At 39.0% G+C, this 16725-nt stretch overlaps 1 protein-coding gene across 2 annotated transcripts; it reads left to right on the forward strand.

Moving 5' to 3' along the window:
- Window positions 1-1916: 1916 nt before the first annotated feature.
- LOC145217607 (5-hydroxytryptamine receptor 1A-alpha-like) lies at window positions 1917-16128 on the forward strand. 2 transcript variants are annotated; one of them, XM_080084891.1, is made up of 8 exons: window positions 1917-2201; window positions 7181-7378; window positions 9728-9887; window positions 10469-10588; window positions 11303-11484; window positions 12688-12768; window positions 13180-13660; window positions 15753-16128. In XM_080084891.1, exons 1-8 carry the CDS (start codon window positions 2029-2031, stop codon window positions 16002-16004), a joined length of 1647 nt encoding a protein of 548 aa, XP_079941017.1. In that variant the 5' UTR covers window positions 1917-2028; the 3' UTR covers window positions 16005-16128. The 2 variants fall into 2 exon arrangements, with proteins under 2 accessions (XP_079941017.1, XP_079941018.1); XM_080084892.1 differs by having other exon boundaries at window positions 12703-12768.
- The last annotated feature ends 597 nt before the right edge of the window (window positions 16129-16725 follow it).

Raw genomic sequence — 16725 nt, forward strand, 5'->3', positions numbered from 1 at the left:
CAATAGCAACAATAGTTGTTCACAATACGAAAATAAAATTACCCGTTTGACTAAAGAATGAAAACTCAAGCAGATAGAAAACTCAAGCGGACTGTGACAGTTTTATTTTTTTAGAAGCCCGCAAATAAGGCAATCTGACATGGATCAGAATTCAAATGTGAATTTAAATTTTCTATAAACTAACATAAAGTTTCTTGGAAGTGCAAATTAAATAAACAAAATATTTTAACACGCAATTAATGTTCATAAATTTCCAACAAAACTTTCAAACTTTAACAAAACCTGGCTTCAGTTCCTTTCTACGGCGGTTCCGATAAAGTAGTCACCGATACGCGAATACTTTTACCGCGCCACTAAACAGCAAACGAACTAATTGGAACTAAAAACCTTTCAGCAATATGAGTGCAACAGCAGATAAAAATTAAGAAATTATTCCTACAGAAGACCCAAACTACAAAAGGTAACTTTTTATCATCTTAATAAAGGTCTCTAATTAATTCCAATTGGTCCGGTTCTTTATTTTTTATTTTTTTCATCAAACAAAAACAAAAAACGCGGGAAAATAGAGGTAAAACAATCAGTCAACTGCTAACATTACAAAGGTAAGGACTCGTTAAATGTTAATAAACTTTTATTTTATTGCCTCCAGTTACAGTACACAGCGTATGTGGCTCATCAATCAACAGCAGATCCTTTTCTTGAACTGTTGCCCATGCCTTTGGGAATTGGAAACATTTACCCAGTTCTAAGAGCCCACTGCCATCTGGGACAATTTATTGGCCAATTTCAATTGATATACAAAACAAATATGTTCAATTTATTCAAGGTCATTTTCAAGGACAAAACACACAAAGAATAACTAAGCCAAGGTACTTTGCTTTTTAAGCTGTTACTAGATTTTGGAAAAAAAATGGTTGGTTAAAAATCACACTAAATTTAAGCTTCTTTCAATAAAGTTGTTTCAGAAAAGATTGTGCGAATGAGAGGGCAAGGTGCCAAATAATCCATTGGGCACGTTTAGTCTGTCACCATTCGAAACAGTTTAATGGATGGTGCTGCCATAATTGGCCACTTAGGCACGGCAGGTAAACAAAATTGTTGCCACCATTATTTAGCCTACCCGTAAATGCTTGTTTGCCAAGAGAAAAAAAGGGAGAAATTGTGGCAAAAAATGTCTCTCGGTATTGATACAAACGATCGGTTGGGCGCATTGCACGCATATTCTCAGCGCCAAAGAAGTGGTGTGCTGCGCTTGAAATGATGTATAGGCACAGCATGCACATATAGGCTAATGTTGCTCTCAGTGTACTCTTGCATGTATGTCCAGACACATGAAAAACTAGAAGAGACAGTGGTTGAGATTCAGTTATTGGTTCTTGAGCAGTGTTTATGCGAAGGCCAACGCTAAAAAGTTGTTACTCATCGCTCTGCGTGTTGATATTATGTTGACGGTAGCAGGAATTTGAGCTCAGAACTTCCTGTGTTGATAATGTGAATTGGTATGGTAAGTTGTAACAGTTTTTACGGACGATTTTACTGTTTGTCACGCTGGCATCAGTGTAGGCTACCTCAGTTGTCCAGAGTTCCAAAGTGCACAGCGACGCAAAAACACGGAATTTGGCGTAAGGCACAGGCGCTTTTTTTCTGAAAGCGTCTGGCAGTTCATGCTTTAGTGGTCAACTGAGTACAGAATAAAACAGGAGCGCGTCTCACATATTTTGACAACATAAGGTAAGTGCCATTCCTTGCCTAATTCCGAAGGTAGACCTGTCAAATTAAAGCTTCCGACAAGCCAAGGCGAACAGGATTGACAGGGAGAAGCAAGATTCTGTGCATTTTTAGTACAATTGTTGAGCCTTCATGATATATCATTTTAATTTTTCTTGGATACACTCGGGTGTTTTTTTTACAGGGTGTTTGTTCCACTTGCAGTAATGTCGTTGTTTCTGCATTTTGTACACGAATGAGTGATAGGTTTTCATTCGCTGTACAACAAACAGCATTAGCAACGTAGCTTCGCAGCAGACAATGTCGTCGGAAGAATCTGACCTAGTTGGCGGAGCTTGGAACCTCGGATTTCGGCTGTTTGTTGGTTTTGCGTTTGGGGTTATAATTCTTGCCGGTTTGTTCGGAAACTCTTTAGTGGTTGCGGCAATAGCAAGACAGAGAAGATTTCATACTCGTGGAAACTACTTAATAGGGTGGGTGTTGTTGTTTTTTGAGTAATATATACATCAGGGGTGTGCAACCTTTGTAACTGTGGGGCCAAATACAATTACCGCATTTGGCCCGCGGGCCGCAGGTTGCACACCCCTGATATACATAACAAAACACTGAAAAACAAATTTTATTTGAACACAAGTTTAAGCTTTAGCCTACATAACAAATGATTCTGTCAACGTTTATTTATACTGTGCCTGTACTGAACATGGTAAATGGAACTTGAAAAGCAAAGTTGGCAATATGAGTGTGCTAACTTTATGTCACGTCGTAGCCTATATGTGATTAGACTCAGTTTGCCAATGTAGGCCTAGGCTAGGCCACTGCACATGGTATTTGTAATGTTGTTGTGGTTCGGTACAACAGGTTGACCAACGAAAATGAACTGATTTGCTCTAAAGTTAACATAATAAACCGCTAGTCGAGGTTTGGTTTTGTTCACATTATTGCCCTTTCGCACACGTCATATTTCTGTGTGCCTTTCAACGAAGACAGGCTTGTAAAAATATCGTCGGAGTCGGGCACTTAACAGAACGCAGACGATATAAGCCTTTGGGTAAACATATTATGCATGGCTCAAAGCGCGTCCAAAACTTGTTAAAATATGCCGTCGTGGGAATGATTGACAGGCCCTATTTTTATCTTGTTTTGTTAACTCACGGAAGAGGTGAGTTTTCTGTTAGCCCCAAAACCGGTTTTAATGGCACCGAGAATGTTACGCCAAATACATAAGCTTATAATTGTCCTGTCTTGTCCACTTTTTTACATGCACTGCACCCATTGAAATGGATGTTGAACGGTGAGTTAGAGGTATAGCCTACATTGACGCACGCGGGACATGTTGGTCCCAGGTCTCGTCTGGAACTGCCTTATTTGGGAAACTGGAATCCTTGATATAATCACACCTATAAGTCGGTCCGGGTTTTAGCGCCGATTTCAGGTTTATGCCTAACTACACGCTGGGCCTTATTGGTGCAGCGATTTCACCAAATATTGAGCCCAATTTGGACTTTGTTTCAAAAACATCGGGTTCGGCCGAGTTTCGGGGTTTTATACTTCGGGCCCAACTTGGGGTCCACTTACATCTCTGCACCAATTGCCTGGTAGTTTGTTTGCGTGGTTTGTTTTGTAACCCAAATGTAAAACCCCTCCTATAACAACGACCAACTGTGTGCCTAGTGAATGTTGATTTAAGTTGATGAAAAACGTTAAGTCTTTCGTCCCTTAAGATTTTAAGATTTCGCCTTTACAACATCACCAGGACATAAGCAGATGTAAATACATCGTATCGGTGAAATTTTACGCATGTTGTGAGAGTTTGGTTCCGTAAACCTAATGTAGGTAATTTCCTTACCAGCTATACGTACTATTTACTAAAACAAAATTTGCATTGATGTTGCTGTAAATTTAACCACTAAATATCATACGTTTGATGACAAAATGACTTTGGTTACCTTGTGTAGCCTACGTTGGTGCAAATTGTTTTCAGTTGTTGAAATTTGCCCTGACCTAAAACTTTTGCTGTTGAGATAAACCAGGGCGAAAACGCAACAAGCCTCTTAACTAACGCCACATGCTAAGTCGCTCCATCTTTTCAACTTCACCCAAACGTGAAATCCCTTTCTTCAAATTATTAATTGTTTGTGCGGTGAAGTACTGCCCTAAATTCCAGGAACTAGAAAGGGAATTTCTATAGAAGAAGCATGAAACGCAGTCATTAATTACCGCGCCTATGGTAATAAAAATACCAAATGCTCTTTTACGTCATTAAAAAATAACCTTGTTGATTTCCAACGGTTTTACGTCAATGGTTAAAGTTTGTCACTAAATTTTAGACAAACAAATCCATGTCTTATTACTTAGCTTGTGACAGCATGAAGTCAAACATCAAAAAGTAATCACAATGCGCCGTACGAGAAGAGCGTTAGATCTACTCAGTGGTGTCCAACTCGAAAACACTGCCGTGCCAATTTTGGTTTTAAAATACACTCGCGTGCCATCGTTTGGTATTTTTTTTAAAACACGGGATACTGGAAAAAAGTAGATGGGGAGGGGGGGGATCATAAAGTTTACCTATTGAATACTGGCAAAAGCTCGAGTGCCAAATTTAAATGCTCTGCGTGCCACGTGTTGGACACCCCTGACCTACTGCATTACAAGGATAGCCCTGACTGTACGTTTTGTTAGTCGTTTTTTAATTTACCAATTTTAGGATATTTAGTCTGGTTTCTATGGGACGTCGAAACGTCGGTCACTTTATAATAAGAAGTGCTAGACGAGAAATAAATGTTTCACTACGCCTTTTAGAAACAGCTTAAATCTCCTTGCCCATGTTGCACCACAACGCTTTTGTTTTATCAAACGTTTAACGATGTTTGGCAATGTCAGTAAATAGTGCGGTATTGTCACTAAATAAAAACCGTGTTGATAAAGATCCGCATGTAGTGTTCATGAAGGTATCATCTTTTAATAAGCAGAAACAGACGCAATGCCATCATACGGTGGTCTACGGAAATAACACAGAGAGAGAGAGCTCTTATCCAGTAATTCGCCGTTCAGGTCTTGGCTTACAAACCCATGTTCCACATGTTAAAATGTCCACGCCGCAGCGTGACTCCATTATGTGGCGTTGCGCCAAGAAAGTATAAATAATTCACTAATAGATTCGAAATGAAATGGCCACGCTCGGTCTTTCATCCCAACGCGAAACACCAGATCGGTCGATTTGCTCACCAGTGTGACGTCACAATTGCTCTTTTCGGAGTTCAAGAATGAACTCTTGTCAAGTTTAATAAAAAATAAAAAATAAAAATTCGGCGTTTTCCGTTTAATACAAAATAATTCAGCGTTATGTACGCAGTTTACGGTTTGTGTTCTTAGCGGTTTGTATTCTTAGAGACTTTTTTAGCATTAAATGTTTTTGCTAAGAAACCTCTTTTAAATTTAGCTGAGATGAATATATGCATACTGGGACCAGCCCTGAAGCGTCGATGCAGACCAGCGATCACAGCATACTCATTTGCAAATCATAGTAAGCCAGGCATATTAAAGGCGTCTAACTTTGTCCTTCATTGCCCTACCTCCAAAATTCGGCCCCTGGTGTAAATTAGTCCTCGTTTCTTTTAAGTCCGACCTTGAAATGTTTTCATGTTTTTTCGGTTTCGTCTCTTGCTTTGCAATGGTTTGTGTCGAAAAAATCTCGTGATATTTGTCGTTGTCAAGAGGCCGTGAAATAAATGCGATTGGCGTGTTTGTCGGTCTACAATCTACATCGTTTTGTCGATCTGGCGTGTCGCGTTTTGCACGCTATGCTGTAAGCGGGTCTGAAATTGGGACCATAACCCGTAAGTACACGCTTAACTCGGCCCCAACTTGATTTAAAAAAAAACAAAGCCTGAATCTTGGCGAAATTGTGGCACATATGAGGCCGAGTTTGTAGCCAGGCCCGAATTGCCCCGATTTATTTAAACTGAAGCCCAAAACCGACACAAAGTTGATTTTTGACAAAACAAAGCAAAAAGCAGGCCCCAAAATTAGCGAAACTGCGGTATGAGGCCGAGTGTGAAGCCAGGCCCGAATTGCGCGATTTAATCAGCAAGCTAACGCCCAAAACCGACCCGAAAGGAATTTTCTACCCAGCAACTCTGTTGTAAGACATGATGTATATCCGCATGCAAGCAGTCCTGTTTGTTGAAACGAGGCGGGTTTGTGGGTTTAATTCACTCGAAATAATGTCAGATACCAGCTGCGTGCAACCTTTGTCTCGTGTTTCACCACTGCTAGGTTTGTCTGCTGGTTAACTGGGCTTGCGATTTCCGATGATATTCGTAGTATTTTTAAGCTACGCCGGGTTTTTAACCATGAAATTATGTAGCAAGTTTCGCAGTAAAGATCATCTATTTGGTTCATTTAAATCACTCATGTGCCCTTCTCTAATCGTAAACATCGATACCATGATATTACGTAGCATAGATGACTTTAAAACATTGTTATTTATTTCCTTTGATGCACATTTGCATCGTGCAAAATAATTATACATTTGAAGGTGGTACCTTTATCATTGTAAGCTATTGGCTTCTAAACGCAACTCAGTCTTATCGCAACGTTTGCGGACAATGAGACGTCATCAATATGTATTTTAGCGTGTTTTCTACGACGTCTTATCTCTTAATTTTTACGACTAAATGAGCCTTTACGCTGTGGACAATATATCTTGAGGCCCTGACCAAACAAAGTATGTTTGCTATGCAATAAAACAACCCAAGGCCGATCTCTTTATTTCTTTCACAAATAACCAAGGTTAAATAACACAAAATGAGAAAGTGTATGTTTGCCTATATACCTTGTTGAAATTTACTTCTATTTACTATTACCGTTTAACCTCGCAAATGCACTCTTCATGTACGTTCGATAATTTTTCTACAATGCGCGGCTATTTCTAACCTTCGGGGCCTGAACTTAAAACTACAAATTCAAAACCTGAACCCTAAAGTTACTCAAATGCAAAATTACGCTACAAATGAGGTCAAGTGTAAAGTCAGACTCAAATCAAACTCGTTATATTAAACTTCAGCCGAACCCGACCCGATTAACCAAGCCCGACGCAAAGCTTCGGCAGAAGTACAAATATGTATTTACTTAAATAAGCTATTGATGTCAGGCATAATGTATATAAACATGCATTGCTCTCCTAATGTATAAAAACATGCATATATATATATAGTTGTCAAAGGATTTTAATTGCAGTGGCCCTCTTATGCCTGGTATCTTTGCAGTGGATTCGATTCATGACAGAAAATGTGGTTCTGGCTCTGGCCAAAAATATAAGACAAGCAACGTAAAATTCAAAATACACTTATGTTTCCTGTAGTTTGTTGCAACATTTCACTTAGTAACTTGACATTTGTCACACAAAACTGTAAACAAAGCAAAAAATTGCCAAATATTGTTTTTTCAACAGATCACTGGCCGCTGCCGACCTTCTTGTTTGTCTCTTGGTGGCGCCCTACTCGGTACTTATGACGTTGTTTGCTTTCGGGCCTCGTAGTGGAAGATCTTGGTGGATTCCATCCGATATAACTTGCCAGATTTTCCTTTTCTTCGACGTGGCTTGCTGTACAGCATCAATACTTCACTTGTGTGCTATTGCATACGACAGGTAAACACGGACGTATTTGTTTTTATTTCTATTTTATGTTTGTTAAGCGCCAAGCCTTTGTTATATAAAGGATTGCCATACCGTCCTTATTTCTTAGATTTGACCTTATTTCTAAGAAATGTCCTTGGTTTTGACTTAAATCCTTATTTTGTCATATTTCCATCAATTGCAAACCTTCTGTCGTTTTCTGTGGCATCCGGTGTTGCGTCAAATACCAAAACATGTTTTGCGCCGAGATTTTGTGACATCATAAAAGAAAGTTCGAGGGAAGTGCACGTCACAGGGTATTTAATCAAAGCGTATGTGGGGATGTTATTTACTTCAAATCCCTGCTACAAGTAAAAGTAAGCCTAGACCTGAGCTGTCGTGAGATGCACGGAGTATTTTCTGGAACATATTGTTTCTGGCAAAAAAAATATACCATATGATGTGTCACGGCTCGTATAAATGCAACGATTTGTTCAGAAACGTTCTGTTTCGTACGGAAATTTAATTTTTTTGGTTGTCTTTTTTGAATCCATGTCGATGGCAACCCTGGTCAAAAGCCTACTCTTTTCTTATTTAGACATTATTATCGGAACAGTAATTAACTAATCCGTTTGTGATTTTCTGCTCAATGAGCCTAAACGGGCTGCCTAGTTCGGTGCCCAATGCAACTCACACTATCATGCTGAGGCCGCGAATTAAAGCATCATGGCTAATACAGCAGCGCCGCGTTAAGCGCCATCTGTTAAGTAGCCCTCTCCACCTTAACACCGAGGATCCATTTACTGTTGGCATTTGGCGAAAGAGATAAGGTTACAAGGATCTGCGAACTTGCCTTCTTTTTTACGATAAGATGTAAAGATAACCGCCACCACATTTTTGGTTTGCGGCGTCTGATTTTTAACTCCGAAAAAAGCAGTGTAAATTTCTGTTGCACGCACGCCTTTAGAAATAGAATTAAAATTGTTGATAATGCATTATTGTTAAAATTAAAACATGTATTCTTTTTGGCATGAGATTTAATGAATATTTTTACTCAAAATGTAAAGTAGGCATATGTGTTTTGCGTTTTAGTATACTTTTCAATTATAGTGGATTTTATTAGTTAGGCAGCTGTACACGCGCAATAACAAGGGGACTGTAATGGTCGAAAATCCTAGTTTATAAATCACTAAACTCTTTTGACACGCTTTACGGTCAAGAAATGCATTAAAAATGACTTACGCTGGGCAAAGAGCGTTTTACTCCAACTTGTTTTGGTACTATAGGTTAAACTATTTATTGGTTACTTTATTTCAATTGTTTTAAAATCTGATAAACCTTTACGGTTTAAAAAAAATTAAGAGTATACCTGCGCCTGTTAAATACAGTACAGCAGTGTTCGGCAACCGCCGGTCCGCGGCCCGGGAGTTCGTTACCGGGCCGTATAATTTTCAGGTTAAATACTACAAAACATTTTGCCCATGTATCCCAGGAATGATAAACTAATTTAAGCGTTTTTATAGCTATATATTTGTAGTTTTTTTGAAGACCGGTCCGCGATAAAATTACTCTTTTAAAAACGGTCCGCAGTGCAAGAAAGGTTGCCATTTCTCTTTCAAAAACGCAGTACAGCATTGAAAATTGTAGAACATGTCTTCGTTTGTTATTGTAGCTTACAACCAGTTTTTAACGTCCATATATTTCTTATATCGTCGGACTAAAAAGGCCAAGCAAACTTTGTCATTATGTTTTGAAGTCTGACAACTTAATTGCTTAACAAACTTCGTTAAAACGTCGAGGTAGCGGGAAAAACATTCTTTCAGGCTCGGGTTTCGTAACACATCCAAAAAACAACAACAAAAAACACTAAATGTCGGCAGCAAAGTCCCGGTGTTGTTTTGTTCCAATTTTAAAGTGGCTGATTGGTAAAAGGAATGTGCTGTAAGGAAAAAAACCTTTACCTTGCACTACGCATAACACCGATCTTGAAGGGTTTTCAGGTGCCGCTGGAACTGATATATCGAGTCATATACGGACAACACGGCGCTCGGTATGTGGAAAAGTGCAGCGCTTGCAACGTTTATTGGGTTTACACGAAATGCAATTTGCCTATTACCAGTTCGACAGGTTGGAGGGGTCGAAATACCGCAGACGTACTTTCATTGGATTATGTGTTGACTCGCGGGTCGCACGTTGATGGGTTCTTACATGCTTAGGAATTATTAATGTTCTTATCCATGTTTTCGTACAGCAGCCAAACACAAAACATCACAAGTACCTAGTAAGCACGAAATAACGTAGACATGGTTTCCTACATTTTCTACCATAGCGATTATAGTTTACCCACCATTAAAACAACATACAATAACGTAATATTTTTAGGTACTCTGTCATAACCAAGTTGCGATTTCAAACCAAGACAGCTTTTAAACGAGTCATCCCGTACATATTTTGTATTTGGTTCGCCGCCTCCTTACTCTCTATTGTTCCGCATCTATTTTTTCCGCACAGCACGGACAATGACGTCAGCTCGCCTGATCACGTGAGTGGTGACGTGGCAGTGTTCACCTAATTGAAGTTGATTGTTTTTGTAAACCAGCGGTGTGCAATCTTTGTCACCATGGGATTAAATACAATTACCATGACTGGTTTGCGGGTCGCACCTTTATATAACACAAGGTGATTTCACTTTGTTGCATACCAAATATGCCCATATTAAGTTAAGAACTAAAATTTGCCTTTGATTTTAGACGCATTATTGTCAGGTCGCAGAAAAATGGCACCGGGCCCGGTCCGGGCGCATTGATCTGTTTAAAAAATAATAATAATTAGTCTCGTTTGCCAGTACATTTGAAATCCAACCGTCTCTGCGGGTCGCACAACCTTTAATCAATGGGCCGCTCGGCTGTCGGGCCTCAGGTTGCATACCCCTGCTCAAAACGCTTGTTTTTGCAAGTAAACATTCACACGAAAACGTTCTGGAGAAAGGTTCTCACTTGCTTATAAGCTGAATGTTTTGTACCATTTTTGCTGCTTAAAATAACTATCTTTGAATAACTATCTAAAATAACTATCTTAATTAAAATTACAATTTGCGTCTAAAAATACAACATTCTTTTTCAGGTAGAAACTGTAACGGTATCAGCTCTGCGAAATAAAACTGTAGACGATTATATGAGCGCCATGAGTGAAAACCTATTTGCCACAAGCGATGGATTGTTATGTGTGGTGAATACAAACAAGGTATAACATCAAACCATAACCTCTTTTATGCCTCTAATACAGGGGTGCCCAACACGTGGCACGCGTGCCAAAAGTGGCACGCAGAGCATTTGAAAATGGCACACAAGCTTTTGCAAATTCGGAGGATTTTTCTCACTTCAGTAAAAATTAGTAAAGTTACACAACCCACTAATTAAATTGCTCGTTTTTTGGCAAAACTTAAGCCCCTTTGCAAACTATTTGTATCTTGTGTCGCATAAACGTAATGAAAGGTTTTCGGTCCATACAAAATTTAATAAAAGGCTCCAAAAATTTTGGAGTATCGTAAATTGAGCTTGCCACGTTAGGACGTTTATAAATGGTTTGGAAAAAGTACCAAACAGTGGCACGCGAGTATATTCTAAAACAAAATTTGGCACGGCGGTGTGTTCGAGTTGGACATCCCTGCTCTAATACCTTCTGTCCATTGGTAACTCAAAAAATTGGACTGGACTGTCTTAAAGTCCATATTACATCACAGGAGTGCTGGACCGTAGTTCGATGCACGGCTTTTCAACCCAAAATTTTGGCGTAACGTTTGTCAAAAAAACCTTGAAAAAATGTGACAAATTCCGTTCTATTTCTGCGTGCTTTTGAGCAAATAAATTTAAGAACATTAAGAGAATAACTTTGTTTTAGAACAATCAAGTTTTAAAGTTACAGGGCAGTTTAAATCTATTTATATTCTTGTTTCAGATTTACAGGGTCGTTGCAACCACAGTAGCATTTTATGCTCCCTTGTCAATCATTATCGCCATCTACTGGCGTGTTTTTCATATTGCTTGGCAACGTGTTCACACTTTCAGATCTCCGCTTAACAAAAATGTTTTATCGGTTGCACATCAGCTTGGCCATTCTCTTAGCCACATGTCTGTGAGGTGAGTAATATACTTAACCTGGGTATGTTTGTCTATTTATGTTGTGGCGTGCCCAAAAGACAACCAAGTGGTTGGGACAATCGCTTTGTACTTACAAGGTTGTGATTTCAGGTCCTGCCTTGGTTACTTTATTTCTTTATGTTGTGTGAACGAGAAAGAAGAGCAGCTTTTTCCAAACAGTAAAATCTGAATAGTGATCTAATTTCAAAGTCACCCACTCTATTCAGAAAGCAATTAAATAAAATTGGTTCAATGCACCTTGACTCCAAACTCATTATGTGCGTTATGTATTCAGGTATTGAAGACAAAATAAAACATGAAACAAGAATTTTTGCTCGTACTTAATCAAAGTCACAATTCACGATGCAAAACGTTTTTTATGTATTTTTGTTAGGACATCGAATTATCTCACTTAAAACAAAATGTACCTTTTGGGCTGAATTATACTTTAACTGTCCCAAAATTCTTGGACAGATTAGGAAACCAACTTCATAAAATAAACTTCACCACAATCACCATATTAGGCAATAGCTGACCCGCTTTTAGAAGCGAACTTGCGTGCATGGAAGCTGAATTAAAACTTGGTCGAACTCATCAAAAGCAGATTAATATCGGGTCCAAGCGTCAATCATCTGAAGATAATCTTACTCATGTTATTGCCGTCTGTCATTTTAACACCGTCATGGCGCTGAAGATTAATTGATAGTAATTTGTCACCATGTAGCGTAACAGGGAAAACTGGGTGGTCGTGTTTTTAATACATACCACACCAAGGCAGACTTGCTACGTGGAAAACTGACGATTAATTACTTACTTATGAAGTACCTTAACCAAAAGGTTCAGCCCTGAAGCGATCATGCAGACCAGCGATCACGGCACACTCATATTAAAAACATAGTGCACCTGGCCCAGTGAAGCCGTAATACCGAATCAGCCGGTAACCACCTATTTACTGAAGGTTGGCGCTGTATTAAATTTATGTTTTATAAAGTTTCTTGCAAAATTTTCTTTCCTATAAAGGGACTAAAACTATATGCATATGAAAGTCCCTTTTATGCCGTTTGTTCGAAAACTTTCACACACAAAATATTTGAGTGTTGTCAGCCATAGAGTGGTAATACACGTTTAAACGAAAGCATACATACTTGTACTAAATCTACAATTGGCAATATGCAAAACCAAGCTGGTCTTCTGTTTTAACAGAAATTTTATCTGCAGTGAAAATCGTATCGACATCAGAGTGAGTGAGCAAAAAAACATCGCAAGTAGCGATGATGAAGCAAGGTAATAAAAACCCCTAAAAATCATTTAAAAATCAATTCTGCTTATAAAAACACCATATTCCGCCCATTCTCTTAGTAAACACTCCATACCGGTCAGGTATTCAAACATATTCTTTTTTGTAAGCTGGCATTACTTGACACATTAGGCGTATAATGACGATTTGTAGCTGTAGGGCGGTTGCCTGCATCCACCAATTGCGACGTTTACTGCTTTGCGCTTCACAACCCTATAAAATTTCCAGTCTGGTAATTGTTGTGTGTTACTCATTTCGCGCGTTAATTTCATTTTGTCCCCTGCGTTGTAATGTGAAGTTTAGGTTAATTGTATCGCCATTATTTTACTACCAAGCAAACCAAACTTTAATCAACTGCAAATATGAGAGATTTGATTTTCATTGTTTTCTTGTTTTAGTGACAACAGGCTTTCCAACTGCCATGTTGTGAGGCAAAAGTTCAGCGTCATGCTTCCCTGCACCAGGAGAAGCTCTGAATCGCTGAGTCATTGTAAGAAATCACCAGCTGGTTTGACCCCTCATGCAATAGTCGTGCCTTGCAACAGGGTGTCAGACCAAAACTTAACAAACGAAAACCACATCGCATCGCACAGCATGGAATTACCCAATGCAATTCCACAACCGACGTGTAGCGCGCTTATTGGTCAATCCACAGGTGATTGCAATACGTTTCCAACCAATGAGGAGAAGCGACCAAGTGATGCTGACAACACAACAAACTTGTTAAAACCTGCAAGGACACGATGGTCTCGTTCTGATAGTTTTCATTATTCAAACAAGATTGGAACAGCTTCTCATTCGCATGGTTTTCAACGCACAGCGAGCACTTCTTCTGTACAAAGACAACGGGCAAGAATACGACTTCGACGAGAGCGAAAGGTTGGTCAATGTGTGGGTGCACATACAAAGAGTTGTTAAGGGGCCTGAATCATTTTTTTTGTAAAACGAAATCCCTTTCACATTGTTACTGTAACACTGAGCCGACTTCACTTTGGTTTCCAAGCAGTTTCTTTGCCATTGTGAGCCAGTTTTTTTCTGTGGTGTTTGCCCAGTTGTGGCATTGCAGAGAATAGTCGAGGCATAGATTTCAAGCCTGTTATTTGAAATTCTGTATCTCTACAAACTGGAGTGCCGTTAGATGGCTACACTAACCAATACGACCGATCTCTCGTCACCAGCTACACTGATAAAATAGCAACACAAAAATTGTCGAGTGTTTAGGAGGCCTGAATTAAGCCTGTTTTATTCCAACGTAAGCCTGAACCCGACCAAAAAATCCAGCCCGACTTTGCATTACAACTACCAGTTTGGTTTGCTAAAGTTTTGAATCTTGTTGAAAATTTTTTTTTATTACAACATACAACTTTTGAAAGACTGCACAACAAAATACACGTTTCCTTGATAAGCTGCAGACTGCACACTGTATAAGGTCTAATCAGTGCAGCTGGTGGTCGGATGTCGAACTGGTGTGCATTGTCTGCAGCTTATCATGTATTGGCCCGATGCTTTTATACATGTTCCCTTCTTTAATCACTTCATTTCTAAGACATTCCGTAGACATATTTTTTTCTGGCTCTGCAATCATTATGGGTCCCCTTCCCTGAAGGGGACACATATTGTTTTTGTCCGTATTTTTTTTTTCTTTTTTCTGTCTAACGCTGGTTTGTGAGACGCGTTTGGTCAAGAAAGAGTGCTTCAAATTTATTCAAATTTTCAGAGATGTTAGTTAATAATCCAAATTTGATCCTCCTAAAGTTTAACCCCGATTGACCCAGTGGTTCACCCACAGGCCCCCAAAACGTATTTTTTTTAAAACGGCTGTACTGACTAAAGTACAGCATCTTGGAGTTACATGCTTTATTGTTTGGTGCAATGTAAGTTTTTTTTAAAGAATTTTGTATGTTTTTTTCGGATTCACCCTTTAAACCCCGAAATAATCGGTTTTAGTTTTAGGCCAGAAATACAAGCCCTATGGTGCAGAAATATTTAAAAATTTTAACAATTGTTTAAGCAGGCTATTCGTTTAGAATTTAAAAATTTGCCAGTTACCTTTACAACCCATAATATGTGTACGCTATCAGTCAGATATAAGTCCCAAGGGAGTAATTCACTGGTTTACGATTAAGGCGGCAGAGCGGGAGTGCTCAGCTTGACGTCCGGACAGACGTGTTTTACGAGACAGTCGTTTGGGTGATTAGAAATCAGCTGTTTTTTGTGCAGCAATGCTGTGTCGTTTTATTGAGTTATTACGCGAATTTTCAGTTTTGGCGAAGGTTTTACACCTAAGACGTAATTTAATCTCAATAAACGTACTTCGGTTTCGTTTATGTCAGGCAAAACGTCGTTGATAAACATAAATATGAAAAAATAAACTTAACCTTTTCGAACGCCGCTATAAATGGTCTTTAAATTCTCGTTGTCAGCTTCGCCGTCGCATAACCACGGGTCACTAAAGGTCAACTTGTAGGCATTACTTACAACACAGTTACGAATTTTTCGTCATAACATATCTTCTTTATTTTTGACAAATCAATTCAAGAATCAGTACTTAAGTCGTGTATAAATTAGGCTAAACGGTATTGTTGAACACTGAGGACTGCATGCTGTTAAAAACAGTGTAAAAAGGTCATTAAACGGTCGTTTTTGCGAAACAAAGTTAAGTGAAAAACAAGTTGTTATGTATAGGCTACCTTTGTAGCAAACGACTTTTTTATATAGTGTCTAATAAAGTTAAGTTAATGCTTTTATCTACAAAATTTAAAAATAACCGCAACATAGGTTTACCGTAAATCTGCATAAACACGCGTGTGGGGACCCATTCGTTTTTGCTTGCAAAAACAATCATACATGTAGATACAATCGTGTATAGTATAGTAAGTTGGTAAATGTGGTATAGAATATATAAAACGGAAGTATATCAGAAAGCCACTTTTCTAGTTTTTTTTAACTAGAAACTCTTTTTGCCTTTCAGATCATTAAGACAGTGGGAATGGTGATCGGTGCTTTCATCATTTGTTGGCTTCCGTTTTTCCTCAAGGAGCTAATCTTTCCATTTTGCAGCTCTTGCTTTTTACCACCAACCGCTGAAGTATTCATAAACTGGCTCGGCTACGCAAATTCGGCTCTAAACCCTTTCATATACGCTTACTCAAACGAGGAGTTTAACAAAGCGTTTAAACGCATCTTCCGCGATTTTCATAGGTGGATCGGTTCTATCACGTGACTGTAATTGTCCAACCACAGTCGTTGAACGCCGGTATCTTCACTGCCGTAGATTTGATACTTGACTTACGGTAACCAACACACAGCTCTACTAAGGTTGAATAAAATGGCCATTTTCTGTTCCATTCTGGATTTGAATACTTACTCCGTAACAATATTTCCTTTGTGTTTTCATGTTTCTGGCCATACATACAAACTCCCCGGGTACACTGAGGGCCATTATAGGCACGATTTAGTGTGTACGCTGTGATCACACACCACTTTATGCGCAGCAAAGATGTTCATATGTCTGAGCATGCACACAAGTTCCCTGGGCCACTGTGAGCAAAATTAGATGTGCATGCTGTAGTCACACACTAGTTTAATAGATAGTAATATGTATTGGCATACACACACGCTCCCTTCGCAAAAAAGACATGTGGTGTGCAGCATAGACTTTCTTTTGCGTAAAAAATGAGGGAGGATTGAACAGCTATACAAGCGGGGAGCTTACGAAAACATTGGCCCCAGCTGAAACCGGCTCCTAACCTGTGCCATGATGCCAGATACTAACACCCACTAGTTTAACAAAATAAAACTATTGTGTCTGAGTTTATCAAACGATTGATGCAAATGCAGTAATTGTCTGCTGCGTGGATCCCCTTCTTTGAGTTATTCCCTTTTCTGAATCTGACGTCACCAAGTACTAGTAAGTAGTAACCACACTACACATTTCACACAGT

Source organism: Phallusia mammillata, chromosome 3, assembly GCF_965637545.1.
Source record: "Phallusia mammillata chromosome 3, kaPhaMamm4.hap1.1, whole genome shotgun sequence".
Lineage (NCBI taxonomy): Eukaryota > Metazoa > Chordata > Ascidiacea > Phlebobranchia > Ascidiidae > Phallusia > Phallusia mammillata.

Bases quoted from the DNA above. Each gene is read 5' to 3' on its own strand.
- LOC145217607 (XM_080084891.1), top strand. From the start codon at position 2,029: ATGTCGTCGGAAGAATCTGACCTAGTTGGCGGAGCTTGGAACCTCGGA. The intron at 2,202-7,180 runs GTGGGTGTTGTT...TTTTTTCAACAG, and splicing joins CGTGGAAACTACTTAATAGG to ATCACTGGCCGCTGCCGACC. The intron at 7,379-9,727 runs GTAAACACGGAC...TAATATTTTTAG, and splicing joins TGTGCTATTGCATACGACAG to GTACTCTGTCATAACCAAGT.